Consider the following 17,430-nt stretch of genomic DNA (forward strand, 5'->3'; position numbering starts at 1 on the left):
AACAACATACCCTCTGCTTTCAAAAAAAAGTTTTTTTTTCTTTTCTTTTTATAACTTCTTAAATGTGTGTAGATTTCTTAAAAAAGACAAAATTTTTTGCAAAAAGCTGAAATAATTGCATTTTGGTAAAGGGATTTTGTTAGAGATCAGATTCAGAACGATTATCAAAACATACATGGAGTTTAAAATATTGGTAAATTAGTTTTTGCTTTAGTTTTTTATACATTAGCCATCTAGTGGATAATAGCAGAATTACAGATTACTGTAAAAACTCGCCAGGAAAGCATCATTGGCAGGGAAATGTTTTCTCCTAATTGACGACATAACTCGTCAATGGCGGGGAAAGAGTTAAATGTACAAATTATAGATTTATTCAAAGTTTGTCAGGCATTGCATGGTTTTATTATGATGATTTACGAATTAACTTATGGCCAATGTTTTAGATAGGTTTCAACACATTTATTTTTTATTAATACTTTAATTTACATTTGAGAATGATAATATAATAGTCATCAAAATAAGAAAATAACACTAGTCTGTAGGAAGAATTAAGGAGTTAGGAGAATTATTGATAGATGAATATATCACAATACATTTAAATAACAGTGTATATTTCTTCTAAAGCCTCTCTTAACATTAACATGTGATCGTTTGTTTGGTTGCCCGTAGGTTTTGGCTTTGGTCTTTATTCGGAAACTGCTGGATTTTTTCTTTACAAAGAGAGAACTGAGCTGGCTGGATGATCTCATGCCCGAAAGCAAAAAGAAGAAACTGGAGGACGCTGAGCGAGAGGTGAACTGTTAATGAATTTCTCCACAGGGTTTCCACACTACTAAAATACCTGCAAATATCTGAGAAATTTAAAGTGTGACTTTCAGACACTAAAATCTTTAGTGAACAGAGGTGTAAAGTATTTAAGTATTTTTACTTTTATCAAGTATTTATCAAGTATTCCTTCACTTCAGTACTTTCTAAAGCATAATATATAAAGAATAATTGACGACATCCGTTTGAATTATTAGAAAATAATGCACACCTAAGGTGGTAATGCCCACAATGCAAAATGGGTTACACCGCGGCTGTGCATTATTTTCACATAATTCAAAGGACCGGAGTCAATTATTCCTCTAATACCACGGTTATCACAGACATTGCTCTAGTGGTTATTTTAAGACATTTGACAGATCAGGTGTGCGGTTTACAGAAAAATAATCAACACCCATTGAACATTTCTCAGCCAATCAGAATAAAGCATTTAACAGCCCTGTGGTATAACACATAACATTTCATATTAAATTGTATTTATTGCATAATTACATACAAAAATTGGTACTTAATTACTTTTACTCAAGTAAAACTTTTATTTACTTTTCATGAGAGATTTATAATGTACTTACAGCTATTAAATGTAAAAACCAACTTGTATTTATGAAATGTAGTGGAATGAAAAGTACACAATTATGCATTGGCATATAGTGAAGTAAAAGTTGTCAAAGAAGACAGAAGACAAGACAAGATACTTGAGACGTGAGTAAAAATACTTTACACCTCTGCTATTGCTACCCAGTCTCACGAAATTATGTAACTATAGTCACGTAATTTTTTTATTCTTTTTTGTGATACTGTTACAAGCACCTAAGGTGACATTGGAGTAGAAAAAATCTAAAGTTCTCAAGTGAAACTTTCATGTGCTCACGCGAAACCTTCATGTGCAGATTTTTTTTTTAAAGTTTAGTTTTGCGTGCACACATGAAACTATTGCGTGTGCACGTGAAATTTTCGCGTGTGAAACTATCGTGTGCGCACATGAAACCTTCGCTTTCACGTGCGCACGCTAAAATTTCACGCGCACACCCAATAGTTTCATGTGCACACACAAAACTAAGCTTTATTTATTTTTTGCTCCATGTCCCCTTTGGGGCTCCGCAATACCGTCACGAATTTCCTAATTTTTTAATGTATTCCAACGTATTGGTTACTCAACTGCTTTTTCCTATTTCCAAACCATTTTTGCTACGGTTTAAGATTAGATTTGGTGTCTGTGTTTTTCTGATTCATTTTTTTTATATTTTCTAAATGTAAAACCATTGTCGCCTGGCGTTAGGGTTAGATTTGGGTTTGTGTAAGGATGTCATTTTATGTAAATCTAACCCTAAACCGAAGTGACAATGGTAAGAAAATAAGAAAAAAAGTTGAGTAACCAATACATGACAATGACACATAAACAGAAATTTGTGATACGATCACGAAAAAACACGGAAATTCATGACAGTATCACGAAAAAGAATAAAAAAATTATGTGACTATAGGTACGTAATTTCGTGAGAATATAAACCTTACTCTTCACGAATGTCAGTAATGGAAATGATTAAGATTCAATGAATGGTCCCTAGTTAAAGACAAATTTTGAACTATAGATGCAGAAATTCCCACTATTTCATGTATTAAATTTGCATACTGTTCAAGGGCTGTTATTTGGATCAAAGATGGAAATCCTTCTTTAAAATTTCCTAGTTTTAAACATTTGAACTGGAACTCCGTCCCTCCTTGAAATTCACTCCATGGACTCGGTCTCCCTGTGTGAAATGTTTGTGAAACTATGTTTATGTGGATTACATACAATACATAAGGGCAGAGTTCTTCATGAATTGTTTATTTCATTACAGTTTACTTGGATATATTCCCAAACGTCATGCATGCCAAATTTCATGCAAATTGGTTGGGCTGTTAATGAGAACAATTGAAAATGTCCCAATCTCATCCATTGCTTAGCAACCACAGATCAAATCAATCCCATAATAAACTGGACATAACGTTTTACAATACAGTAACAAAGTTTACAAATAACAAGAAAAATAATGAGTTGTTGTTGAAGCGTCTCTGCTTAGACCTTTAATAACACAAGTAATTAGTTTTTGGACGACGATGTCTATATGACTGTATGACATGACTTCTGTTTGTCTTTTATTTCTATGGACTGTGAATGAAAAGATCGTTTTCTTCTAGTTGTTAAGAATTCATGGAGGTTTTCTGCTTTAATGAGATGTGAGCTGATTTATGTTCCATTTTTTTGTTTGTTTTCCGCATTCAAAGACTTCCTGACCCCCTGGCAAAAAATCTGATATTTTACTTGTTTCTTATAGAGAGACCCCGATTCACCCACCTATGTGTCTGAATGCATTTATTTTATGCCAAACAAATGGAGCGTGAATCGATCTGCCAAAATGTCCTTCAGCAGAGTTATTGAATCTCGGAGGGTCTCTGAAGTTCTCTTTGGCTGGAATAAAATGAAAATCTCTCTCTCTCTCTCTCTCTCTCTCTCTCTCTCTCTCTCTCTTTCTCTCTCTCTGTGTGTGTGTGTGTGTGTTTACTGCCAGGAGGAGCAAAGTATTTTGGCAGAGGAAGAAGCAATCGTACAAGTGCCACTGGAGGAACATTTCAAGTATACACCAGATTTTACAAACTAATTCTTACAATAACATGCGATATGAGTAATCTTTGTTGTGTAAGAGAGATTTTTATATGAACAATCTGAATAAGCAACATATAATTAGCATAAAATTATTTTCAAGAAAAAAAATTCTTAGTGTTTTTGTCTTGTTTTCAGTAAAAATATCTAAAAATTCTTAAAATAAGATGCTTTGTGTTGATGAGCAAAACAACCCAAGAAAATAAGTCTAATTTTTGACCAAAAATATCAAATTTAAGTGATTTTGTGCATAAAACAAGCAAAGAAATCTGCCATTGGGGTAAGCAAAACGATCTTGAAAATTTTTCTTAAACACTAAATTCAAAAAAATTATTCAAGAAAAATGTGCTTATCCCATTGGCAGATTTTTTTTGCTTGTTTTATGCACAAAATCACTTTAATTTGGGTCAAAATATTGGGTCGTTTTGCTCATCAATCTAAATTTAAGAATTTTTTAATATTTTTACTGAAAACAAGACAAAAATACTAAGAACATTTTTTCTTGAAAATAACTTTTTGCAGTGTAATATACAGATATATATAAAACTAGACTTATTTTGCTCATCAAAAAAATGCATCTTGATTTAATAATTTTTAGATATTTGTACTTAAAACAGGAGGAAAAATATCTAAGCAAGTAATTTTTGGCAGTGCATGTAATAGTTCATGTGGAAAAGTAACTGTTGTGATGTTTTGGATGTTTTTAGAGATGATCCGTCCACTGTCAACATTACTGATGAGATGTCCAGAGGTTCCTTTGGAAACACATGGAACTCAAAAACTGAGCTAAACTCAAAAAGGTTCTCATAAGTTTGATAGGAAATGTTTTCAAGCATGTTGTATTTTATTTATTATATATAAAGCACATTTCAATACAACCAAATTTGTCCAAAGTGCTGTACATTAAAATAGACACAAAATACAAAGGCCCTAGTCTAGACTAATACAAAGTAATAGTCGAAAACCTATTTCTGAGGAAGGACATTAGTGTATATATTTACAATAGAAACTGAATTGTGCATTTGCTAGTATAATGTGAATCTACTGTACCATGGTAAACATAGTTTTCACCAAAATACCACAGTTGGCTCAGGTCCTTTCTCTAATATCTGTTTATTTATCACTCATTTTATTAACCACTGTGAAAAGTGTAATACTACTGTAAGTTAATACTGTTTATACTGTAGGATTAGTGGTTTCTTTAATTCACTAGTACTGTAAGTGTAAGCAATAACAAACACTAATAATGATAACAACATAACAACATAATGATAAGAACATATTCTGAAAGTGCTGTTTAAGAGAGATTCAATAATAATGTATTACTGACAGTGATTGTAGTAACTAGTGTTACCCTGGTAATTTTTTTTATAAAGGATTGGTTTGATTATTACTGAGCCCCTAAGGTGACATTGGAGTAAAAAATCTAAAGTTTAGTTTCATGCGCTCATGCGAAACCTTCATGTTTCGAGCGTGCACGTGAAAGTTTTGCGTGCGCACGTGATAGTTTATCACTAATCTTATGATAATATAATATAAACATAATATGTGTCAGGGTTTGACTAGAAATGAACCCAATATGGTTATAAATATAAAACAGTATTCTGCATCATATAACAAACAACTTGACATATTCCTTTATTTCTCTTTATTTTAGCTCTCTTTTGTGATCTTTTGGATACTGGGCGTCCAAAGGTACAGTAAGTCTATATCCATCTGGTCGGTCCTCATAATGCTTTTCTTTCTTTACATGCAAACATTTATTTTGACCAAATTGGCTGCAATTGACAGAAATTATTGTTTTAAATTTGGATCAGCCTTTTACCATTTTGTGTCTTTCCAAAACTGTTTGAATTTACCACAATTCACAATCCGGCGTGTCAGTGGAGAACAATAAATCATTCACATCTCTCTGTATGTGTCAGACAATGACAGACAGCATGTGAGAATCTTGTGTTGTGGTTGTTTCTTTACGACTGTCTGATCAGCTGTGATATGATGAAGAATAAATGTGGGTCTGGTCTAACAGTTGCTAAATGTAAATACAGAAAATGATTCCTAGACTACTAGTGATTGAAATGTTTTTCTTAACAGGGAAATTAATGGGAATTTGACTTCTCTGATGATGTGATGTTGTACTATATAGTACTATGAGACATTTCAGATAGGTCAGATCAGATATTTATTTCTTTTAAATGTATGCCTGATCTGTTTTCCTTCGAACTTTATTGTCCTTCTTCTATTCATCCAAAATGTCCTTCTGCAATACAGCTGAATCACAAAACTATTGCACAATAGTTTATTCATGTGTACCGACTCTTCTGTCTTTTTACAGCTTGTTTAAAAAAACGCACAACAAACATCAATAGAAATATGAAGAGAGAAGAAGAGCGTCTGACTATACTGATTTACTGTGTTGTCACACACATACTGTTTACTTGTTATCCAAATATTATTGTTTTGATAATTGATAATTTAAAAAAAATCACCCCAAAATTAAAATTTTGAATTATGCTGCTCTTTTCCATGTGACATAGTGACTACATCTGTCAATAATATCACAGACATCTAATAAATGAAGAGTTTGGTTTCATAACGCAATAAATCCATTTTGACTAATTTGGGTAAAAATGTGTTTTCTATACCAAGAAAGTGACAAGATGAAAAATACTATTTTCTGATACAAACTTTCACATAGCATCTTTAGGTTATATAACATAAAAAATTTAAATCCATAAATCTACTGAATCAATATATAAATGTGCATTAATCTTTGCCAAGTTATATTCATTTAGTTGATAACACTGATAAAAAAAATAAACATTAATGTCATTAATCAAAACACTTTATCATATTTAAGAACACTGTTATTGCTGCTGTCATCAATCCAGTCTCATGAAATTTCATTATATAGTCACGCAATTTTTTTTCTTTTTTCGGGATATTATCACAAATTTTTGCGTTTTTTCGTGATCGTATAACGAATTTCTGTTTTCGTGTGATTATCACGTATTGGTTACTCAACTGTTTCGTCCTATTTTCTTACCATTGTTGCTTCTGTTTAGGGTTAGATTTACATAAAATGACATCCTTACACAAACCTAACTCTAACCCTAATGCCAGGCGACATTTAAAAAATAAAAATATTCAGAAAAAATATAAACCAATACAAGTGACATTCTAATGCAAACATCAAATCTAACCCGAAGCGACAATGGTTTAAAAATAGGAAAAAGCAGTTGAGTAACCAATACGTGATAATCACACGAAAACAGAAATTCGTTATATGATCATGAAAAAAGTACAAATTTGTGATAATATCACGAAAAAAAGAATCTAAAATTTACATGACTATATCACGAACCTCCGTGAGGCTGTCGTGGACGTCTTCGCTGAACTTTTTTGACAGCGATCAACTGTAAAATGTTTTGGTCCTGCTCGATTTTCGTTGACTTTGAGTAAAATAATGGAAAGTTTTTCATAAGATCCGCTGTAGTCAATGTGTTAGCATGACAGAAGCTTGATGCTCTCGTGTGAGAACAAGCAACGGCCAACATTTTTCCGTTTCTCGAGTGCCTCTCACTTAAATTGTTTCGATTTTGATGGCTTTCATTTCTTTTTCGCCACAGAAAACCACCACAGGTTTATCAATGCCATCAAAAAAATATTATTTTGTTTTGTTTGTTTGTTGATCACAAAGTAGATGAGGAATAGGATTCTGTTTACAATGCATGGAATGGTGCGCTGTGATTTGTTGAGCAGATTTATTGCATTCTGCAGAAAAGGAGGACTGGCGTTTATCTCGTTTTGGAAAAAAGGGAGAAAAGATGACAACAACAACAACATGGCGGATATTGGATTTTACATACATTTTTAAATTTTAATACTGACCAGATACTAAATTTTTTTTAATGGCATTTATCACGTTTTGGAACCAAACTCTTCAAATGTTCATATGATATTATTCTAGATTGTGTCAACTCTAAACCTTATTTGTGCTTTGCTGAATTTTAAAATGTTCTATAAAATACTTCTAATAATGTTTAAAAGTAATTTATTTATTTTTCTTTGGAGCTTGACAGATCAGAAATTTTGTATCCCACAGATAAATAACACAATCCTGCTTTGTTGCAATGGCAAATACTGTATGTGCATCTTTTCTCTTTTAGGACGATCACGTATTGAGTTTTTTAATACACTTTAAAGCCAGATCTATTCTCATTGTCTTGTCTTGTGTTTCTATATTTTAAATTGATTGATATACAGTATAATCTGTACATTACATATAAAGTAATACCAGCAAATAGAGAAGATGTTGATTTTTCTCGTATGACGAAAGATAATGTTATAAACTTTTCTTTGTCTTTGAAGTATCAAAAATATTTTGCATAATTGCATTTTATGGAACAACACTAATAGTTTAAACAAATGTGTTTACTGTAGATGTCGACTGTTTGGAGAGTTTATTTTGAGGTGGTAATGAACTGCCTGTTCACTAAGTTATACTGTCGGTCCACTGAAGGCCAAAGTGAGATATAAAATTTATATTTTCATAATTTCACAGCTTTGTGACAGTATCTTGTGTGTTTGCTCGTGTTATGTATTTGCTTGAGTTTTTCTCCTTTGACACCCACTGTGTCCTCGAGGTTGCTCAGTCTATAAAGACGCTTAAATAAATGGTACAGTACTGTAAAGCCTTGATTTGCCTGCAATATCATCGATATAAGATAATTTACTGCATTTTATCATTTTTGCATTTATGCAATAAAGTCTACAAAAAATATATAACATCAGTTTTTTTTTTTTTTTTGATGAAATTTTTGCAGTTTGTACTAAGAATGCTGCTGATGTGAAAGTGTAAATATTCAGTCCATCAGGTTGGAAATCACCTGAACATCAGTTTACTGTCAGACCTGAATGATTGTTTAATATATTTAATTTAAACCAATTGAATAATTCGTTTTTAAGTGAGATTGCATCTTCTTCAGCCACAGAATAAAGCAATAGTGTTTTAGCTTCATAAACGTTTCTAAATGTTTGGATCCTCGTGGAATTATTTCCATTTCAAAACCTGTAACAATTGTTGCTCAAGCATTTATAATGAAATATGACATATCATTTAATATTATAAATGTATGCAAATGTTTCACTCTTGCTGTTTTGCTTATTTGTATTGTGTGGATTATATATGTGTGTGCAGTAGTGTGTGTTGCCAATTTCCCCATTAATATTTTAATCAGTCTATTAAAAGTTCTTAAAAATACTTTGTCTCATTGCATTTTTGTAAAAAATGTTTCTTCTTCTTTTGAATGTGTGTTGATGTTTCTGTAAATGAACGAGGTGCGAAAATGAAACTGAAGTATCGCTGAAACTGTGTGGTGTGATTTTTCACTGAGAATCTTTTGTGTTTTGTAATTGTTTTTGTATGAGCTATATCCTTCATTTACACTCTTTCATTTCACCATTTTTTGTGAGAGAACAGAATCAAATTAAAATTTCCGCTGTGACAAAGAATGTGGAAAAAAGCTTAGCTATACTTAAATAAAAGACTCATATCCCAGCCTATAACAGCTATTGTTTGTAAAACAGGATGATTGTTTATTTTCTAAAAAGTATATTGCAGAATTTTACAGACTAACGTCCCGAGCACCAGTTACAAAAACATGAAGCTCACAGTATTTCACACATACAGTACACCCTCATCCCAATTCGAATACTATCAGTACTAAATAGTAGTCAAAATTACATTTACTATTTCCCATCTCTGTTAAAGTACTCAAATACTTCCCTTAACAAAAACAGTACATATGTTTAGGGCATAATTGGGATGCAGGTACTTTTATAAAGTAAACCCCCTAAAATGCTCAAACACTAAGTGACAGCAGGGATTGTAACACTTTTGATCATCTATTCAGAGAAACGTTCAGTCTAAAGTGTCTTGAGTGATCACACCTGTCCTATTTGTTTGATGAGAGGGTGTGGTTTAGATAATCAAAATTAAAAATAGTTTTTTTACACCACCTGTTGTGTAACTAAAACTGTTTGCTTTTTTGCGAGGTGGAAGACTTCATTGTGCCGGTACAGATCTTTCATGGCAAGGGTGAGTACAGTACATTGTGCTTTAAGATATTTGATTAGCTTGGCTCAGTTAATGCTCAGGGGTCTCATTTATAAAGCGTGCATACGCACAAAACGGGACTGGAAATGTGTTTACACCATTTCCCACGCAAAGGTTGAGATCTATAAAAAACTAACTACAGTAAATGGCAGAATGGGCTTGCAGGGTGGGGTCTGAGCATGATTCATTTATGCACACTTGCAGGTGATCTGTGATTTATAAAGGGAACATTATTTTTTTTTATAGTCCACAGTAGTGATTTTAAGCACAGTTTTATAAATAAGGCCCCAGGGCTTTTCAGTAAAGCATTGCATTAGCAGCAAGGTCATACGGTTAATTTCCAGGGAACACAGACCGGTAAAATGTAAAATTGCTTTGGATATACTGTAAGGGTGTGCCAAGTGCATGAATGTAAATAGGTAATGATTTGTTTTTGACTTTGTAAATATAAAAAATGCTGGGTTATTTTCAAACGAGTGTTGAGTCAAAAATGGAGAAACCCAACCTCTGGGTTAAATTAACCCAGAAAATGTTTAGCTTTGACCCAACAATGTTTTTAATTAAAACCCAACACAGGTTAAATTTGTCCCTTTTTGACCCAATGCTGGATTGAAAAAAAATACATCAGGCCCAAATAAACCTAAATGACTTTTTTAAGCAAGTCAATGTTTTTTCATGAGTCTGTCTTGACCAGCGTTCCTACTGATGTCACATTTCCACAGGTTGTCCTCTATTTAAATGCATGAGTGTGTTGTTGGCTTGATGTTTTTGGTAGACAGATGGTTTGTAACATCAGTTGACAGCTCAGAGAGATGTTTGCTCCCAGGGCTCACTTCGTCTCTGGCTCTTGTACTGTTTTTTGTCTTGTTGAAGGACAGGAGACACGACGTCCCCGTGTGCAGAATAATTGACACATTTCCACTAAACGTCTGTCAGTGTCATGTTAGATACGGTGCGGTGGACAGAAATGATGCATCACTGAGGTAAAATCTCCACAGGGATTATGGGATAGGTCGTTTGAAACGATGGCCGAGTGCAGGTAAAGTTTCACTGAGTTTGTTGTGTTGAAAGAATGAAGGTTTAAGGATATTATGAGTTCGATGTTTTCCACATGAGTATTTTATTGGGTTGCACGTCAGTTGGCAGCATATTTTATGATGATCTGTTTTTCATAGAGGATGTGTTGTTTGTAATGGAGCTCTTCCTGTTATTGTCTTTTGAATCACAATCTTAAATATTGTGTTATCAGTCCTACTTGAGATATATCTTGAGATCAGGTGATGTTTACACACGGCACAGCTTTCATACACCATCAGCTCTCTCCAACTCATTTTACTTAAACTCATTTGCATAACTAAAATTTTACACATTTTAATAGATTCATGTTCTTGGTAGTCAATATTTTACCACAACACACTGTGGTCGCGAAAAAACGAGATTATCCCTTGCATGTTTATTAATGTAGTCTGGGCTTTAGGATGTTCAAGGGTATTTAGTATGAAAATGTCACACAACCTGTTCATGATATTTTTCCTAAAGCAAGTGACGGATGATAAATTAGTTTGAATCTGTGAAAATACTGTATATTTAGACATAAGATGTGGCAATTTATTTATGCTATCCAAGCTATGCACAATTATATGGTCACACAGTAAGCAATAGGGTCATTTCAACGTCTAGGTCAGTGCGTTGTCTTAGTTGCACGGCATATTTAGTTTTTACATTTTTATATTAGCTTGGTTTCTTTTATGTATGTTAGCATTTTAAACAATGATGTTTTATTCATTGTGGGAGCCCTTAATTGCTCAAAAAAAGGTTGAACATAGACCCAATATAATACTGCTATGAGCCAAAATAACCTTACATGTCATTTTTTTTTTTTTGCCAACATAACTTGTGAGATGTTATGATATTCCATCATGTAAGCAAAGTCAACAGTGATTACAAGCTGTTTGATTTTATTTATTTTTTCATTTTTGGGGGGCTACAGTCAGATTTTTCGCTGTCGGCCAGTGACAGCCGATGACTTCTCTTCCGAGGGGCGCAAATTTAAAATATGTGTTCAAAGTGTTGTTTGTGGTTCGTCATTTTAAAATATGTGTTAGTTGCGTCATGTGAGCCATGTGCATTATGCGTCATGTCAAAATAAGTGCTTGCTGCGCATGCAACGAAACAATTGATGTTAAAAGAGATGCTCACGTTTACAAAATACTTGCAAGACACTAACTTAACACTAAACTCTGATTACACATGAGATTGCAACCTGATCTCACAAAGTTTCGTGGTATAGTCACAGAATATTTATCCATGTCATTGTCACAGATCTCCAAATTTTTCTGTGTCCGTACCACTGACTTTCTTTTCCATGTCAGTTCACGTATTGGTTAGGCCTACTCAATTTTTTTCTATTTTTAAACCATTTTCGCGTGGGTTTGGGGTTAGATTTGGGGTTTGGGTTAGGATGTCACTTTAACTATTAGTTTATACTACTATTTTCTGGATTTTTAAACATTTGTCGCCTGATGTTAGGGTTAGAGTTGGGTTTGGGTTAGGATGTCATTTTATGTTACACAAAGTCGTTCTAACCCCAAACTCATGCGAAAATGGTAAGATAATAGGAAAAACAATTGAGTAACCAATACGTGAAACTGATACGGAAAAGAAAGTCCGTGGTACGGACACGGAAAAATGCGGAGATTCGTTACAATGACACGGATAAATGAGCAAAATATTCAGTGACTATAACACGGAAACTCGTAAGATTAAGAGAGCATCTGGCCAGTGCGAGCGTCACTTTTATCAAAAACCCTTTAGTTGAGTCTGCGGCAGGCACTTATTTTGACAAGATGCATGATGCGCATGGTTCACATGATGCAATGAAAACATATTTTGAAATTACGAACCACACACGCGACGGGCTAAATACATGTTGCGATAAGCTTCGCATTGTGCACCCTCGAAAAAGAAGTCACCGACCGGCACTGCTGTCAGCACAAATTTTGCCTTGTTTTAGCCTAGACATCTGGGCTGTGTTTGGACGGCCATAAGACGTCTTTAAAAGCAAAATTGCTTGCTGGGTAGTTGCAGTTTAAAGTTGCTTCTTAATTATCCATGCAGTCTGCAACCCCAAAAAAAACTGCTACCCATTTTTAAGTCTTGACCCAGCAGTTTAGATCCCAGATCCCAACTCTAATAGTTTCCATCCCTATATGGTAAAAAAATTATTTGTATTTACAAAATAAGAACATTTTGCCATTGACTCTCAGGACAAAATCATTTTGCTTCACTTGAAGAAAGTTTTATTTGCATAATCCAAGGAAACTGACAGCACAGATCTTTATAAAACGCTATATCGTAAAATGTCACAGTTATCATGGCAGTATTTATGTCATTCTCAGTCTCGTCTTCCTCTCCCTGTTTTTAGCCAGGACACAAACTCTTTTGCTGCCTGGTCTTGTAGATAAGAGCTGACATCACTTGTGTATGTGCCATCTGCGTGCCGTCGTGAAAAAACTCTGAGGGAAAAACAAAATGTATAAACTTTAAAGTCAAAAATGAATCCTCATTCACATCATTTGTGTAAATAAGTTTGTACCCGCTCCTCTTAGAGTTCATCAGCCACTGAACAAAGTCCTGCGCTCGTCTGGTCTCCAGGTATTTACTGTAATCGTTCGAGAAGGTTCCTTCTGAATGTCTCTTCATATTGTTTATTTCTCTCGGCTCATTAAATAATGTCTCGTCAGACATAAGGCTGAAAGAAAGGAGAATATCAAGAATTACTTTATTATTATTATCATCAATTTTTTGCAATTTGTTCTTGAATAAAAACTAAGTTTAAATTAAAGATTTAAAAATCTTAAAGGTCCTTAAAATATATTTTTTATTTCTTTCTTTTATTCTTTATTGTAATGTAAACGGTTTTATCAAACTTTTAAGTTTTCAAGATCACTGTAAAAAATTTGCTGTAATTAAGCAGCTGGTTGTCAGTAACTTACTGTAGAAGATAAAGAATGAAAATGTTTCATGTTCATTTAAATTTGAACAAACTGTTGCCAGTAAATAACATCAATGTCAAATCTACAGTAAGTTAGTTGCCAGTAAAACCCAGTAATACTGTAATTTCTATAGAATTTTTTTTACAATGTATCCATTTGATGAAATACTTCAAAATGATTGAGGTTTTATTACCTGGAGTTTTCTTCTGTGTCCTGGATAGGAATCTGCAGGCTGGTCTGGATCAACAGGAGAAGTAAAAGTCCAATGAAAGTATAAATCCTTTTCATCATTTTACCTGAGGATGCAGATCACAAGTTATTATCATTCATTTATGCACTCAGCTGTTAACATATAATACCAAAAAGCATCCAGCATCCTTGAGCTCACCTGGATTGTGTCGAGCTGTCACCGAAAACTCAAGTGAATCCTAATGTTGTTGCTGGGTTCTTCTCTTTGGCTCCCAGTGAGATTTCATGTCCCCAGTCTGATGTTCAGAGCCTTATATAGGGATGCCCAGGTGGCAAGATCCACACGCACACACAGCACACTGTATTAGTTTCAATCCATTAATCAAGATTCCCTCTGAATGCATGCGTGTATTTGCACTGGACAACTGTTTAAAAAAGAGAGATGAGGCAATGAGCAAACAGACTAAAAAGCTTCACTTAAGAGGAAAGATCAAACAGGATTCTATCTTGTTGGAAAAATTCAATTGCATAACATCCAGGAAGATGTTTAACCAAACACCAATGATTATACACTCCTGAAATAAAGCTGCTTAAAAGGTTTTCACACTGATGCCATAGAAGAACCATTTTTGGTTCCTCAAAGAATCATTTGGTTCAGATAAACCATTCCTTTCATGAAACCATTTTTACTGCAAATAAACTTTTGTAAAAAAAAAACATATAGGTTCCTTGGATGTTAAAGATTTAACCAAAGATAATATTTCTATAGCATCATTATTTTTAAGAGTGTCTTTTTTTACTTAAATGAGGAAGGTGGAAAGCTGTATGGGAATATAAATATATAATTTTTTGGAGAAGTTCACCCAAAGCCACCGTTGTGCCACCGGAAGTGCAGAAGCTCGCCCGTCACGTGATTCACGGAGATTTCAGTTAGTTCCCAGAAGCCCATAGTGAGCCATTGAAATACATTGAGTTAGAGGCAAAGAGCCGTGATTTTTCTTAATTTATAGTCAAGAAACGTATTTTTTTTACAATATTTATATATCACATCAAAATGTGAAGGTAGTATTGTTATGTAGTTATATAAACAATGTTTTTTGACAAATTAAATTCACCAATATAGGAAGATTTGTATGGTCATCTGCTGGTATGTCCCTTGTTAACATGTTTTACGCTGCCTTTAGTAACTTTAAAGCTTTAAAATGCATCACACTGTGTACTAATGCAAGTTTATGCCTGTTAATAATATACAAAGTGAATGTGCTGTGTATGTAACTCATACTGGTTTAATTAATTAATATACAAAGCACAACATAAAAAAAGACTTACAAAGCACTTTGTTTAATTTATTATAAACTATAATAATATTTCTGGCTTAGTGTAGTTTTCTTTTTGTTGTTAATATAAACATCTGATGGGAAATACCATCATCACTTTAAATGATTACTAATCTCTTAACTATGTAGGTATACATTTGACAAGTTATTAATAAATTAATTTTATTTTATTTTATTTATTAACCAGCAAAACCACAGTGTCAAAAACACTCCACCCATAGGTTTGATGCATAAATATGCACTTTATACCAGCATCACTTTATTTAATAGCCTCTCTTATTACACAATATTTACAATAATGGATGAATCTGCATTAAGAAAACAAAATTTACCAATAAAAAGCTGTTCGTGGTTTGTTGTGTGTTGCTAAAGTTATCCACAGCTTGTCCTAGCCTGACCCGTTTTCTACTAACACCCACTAAATGTACTTATTAAATGAGAAATAATGCACTACAAACACACTGATGCATAAAGTCATTCGATTCACATGTATTGCTAACATACAATCTTATTTGTAAAGCGTATTAAGTCTTAAATCTTGTATTAAGTTCAACACATTCAATCACATTATCATAATTCCTCCTGCTTCTGAATTACATCCTGTAAGTTAACTCCTGATAGCATTGCAATGTAGGGTGAATCTTTCAAACATGTTAAGGAGCGTCACATTTCCAAGGGGTATTCAGGATAATCACAACGTACAGATTAGCTGGCCAATCAGGGACACAGAGCTTTTCAAATCAATGAGCTTTGTACAAAATCCGTGCGTTTCAGAAAGAGAGTGAAATGTGATTTTTAGCAATGAAATAGGTGCCCTTTAAAATATATCAGTGCGAGTATTGTGCAGCAAGATGCACACCAGTAGTGTTTGTTTATTAATTATGCTTTTTAAAATGACTTATATGAACTTGGTTGGAGTCAGTTTTACTAAATCATTTCTTGTTCACTTTACTTAACAAACACAAGTAACTGCATATAATTACTTTAACTTAGTAATTTCAAAAAAGACTGTCTTGTCAGCTTTACTTCAAAATTATTTGTTCAGCCAATATAACATTGTTGCGTAAAAGTAACAGATTAATAAAACCAATACAGACTTGCATCTCATTGGCTGATGATGCTGCAGTGTATTATGGGTAAAATGCAGAAGTGTAGCAACATTAGATCAGTACATGAGTAATAAGTGGCCAAGTATGAGTCAATGAACTTGTTCTGATATATTTTAGAACAAAACAAGCCAACAAACGGTTTGAAATGTAACATTGCATTTCAAATATGTTTGTGATATGTTTGATAAACTGTAATTAAATAAAGGTTGTATTGAGCAGCTGCACTCTGATTGATTGATTTGTTGTTATCGCATTATTAAATCATTATTTTTAATTTTGTTTTCATCACATAAATGTTTTATAATAGTGACTTTACTAGGATTTCTTTAGTCCATGCAACATTTAAATTGTACATTTTACACAAACTTTTTTAGTAAATACAACTTACATTTTATTTGTTGACATTACTTAACAAAGCTATGTGGAACCCACTTGACGAAGTTTTTTTAAGGTAAATCCAACTTTTTATTTTTTTGAGTGTATCCTAATTTAACTAAGGCCTAGTCCTGGCTAAAACTAATCGGTAAACCACCTCTTACAATAGTTGACTTTTTAACAAGACATTTCAATAGTTTAACCAGCAGATAGCACTGCTAATAAAATGGTCACTTTCTAGACTATTAAAGGTTTCGTTCTCTCTGTGTCTTTGAAGCTTTGATTGTGTTTACATTGCGCAATGTAACATGTGTTCAGTGTTTCACGTGTAAAAAAACGCGGTATTTTTCACACAATTTACTTATCTTTATAGCGTTGTTTTCACTGTCCTCAAAACGGGCTGATGTCTTCCTTGTCCTTTGAAGTCCCTCCTTCAGAAATACGTAATGAGTTCTGATTGTGTAGTTTGTTTAGTGTGTTGTGATTCGATAGCAGCTTAGCTTGCCATTAGCTTAGCTGGTGACTGACATATTCCTGTGGGCGGAGTTTAGTCAAAAAACTGTTCTAGTGATGTCATTAAAAATACAATAAAGAAAAATGAATATCCAGATGAAGACGTTAAAGATTAATTTTGTAACTTTTAGAAGGATCTCTTGACAGATATTCAATATAATCTACATAACTATATATAAAGACCATACATAAGTAACTGTATTGTTTTAATTACCTTAGAATAAGCAGTTTTTATCTATATACACCGCGGGTCTCCTTAATGGAAGTCGCCGTCAAGTTTCTACAGTAGCCCTAACTGGGCAAACTGATCTGTAGTGCGCGTTTA

General features: G+C 33.4%; 2 protein-coding genes across 3 annotated transcripts in view; one reads left to right on the plus strand and one right to left on the minus strand.

The window, feature by feature from the left end:
- Positions 1 to 6,713, plus strand: part of slc4a10b (solute carrier family 4 member 10b) — a 60,614-nt gene extending 53,901 nt beyond the window's left edge. For both annotated transcript variants that reach the window (XM_065252348.1, XM_065252347.1), the window contains 5 exons: positions 670 to 792; positions 3,378 to 3,442; positions 4,177 to 4,269; positions 5,127 to 5,164; positions 5,805 to 6,713. In XM_065252348.1, the coding sequence (XP_065108420.1) occupies positions 670 to 792; positions 3,378 to 3,442; positions 4,177 to 4,269; positions 5,127 to 5,139 (294 nt within the window). In that variant the 3' untranslated portion in view covers positions 5,140 to 5,164; positions 5,805 to 6,713. The remainder of the gene's footprint in view (positions 1 to 669; positions 793 to 3,377; positions 3,443 to 4,176; positions 4,270 to 5,126; positions 5,165 to 5,804) is intronic.
- A 6,150-nt stretch (positions 6,714 to 12,863) lies between these two features.
- Positions 12,864 to 14,126, minus strand: gcgb (glucagon b). The gene is made up of 4 exons (XM_065251411.1): positions 13,971 to 14,126; positions 13,776 to 13,878; positions 13,183 to 13,338; positions 12,864 to 13,102 (listed from the first exon to the last, which is right to left on the minus strand). Exons 2-4 carry the CDS (start codon positions 13,871 to 13,873, stop codon positions 12,982 to 12,984), a joined length of 375 nt encoding a protein of 124 aa, XP_065107483.1. The 5' UTR covers positions 13,874 to 13,878; positions 13,971 to 14,126; the 3' UTR covers positions 12,864 to 12,981.
- Between the last annotated feature and the right edge of the window lie 3,304 nt (positions 14,127 to 17,430).

Source organism: Paramisgurnus dabryanus, chromosome 15, assembly GCF_030506205.2.
Source record: "Paramisgurnus dabryanus chromosome 15, PD_genome_1.1, whole genome shotgun sequence".
Classification (NCBI taxonomy): Eukaryota; Metazoa; Chordata; class Actinopteri; order Cypriniformes; family Cobitidae; genus Paramisgurnus; species Paramisgurnus dabryanus.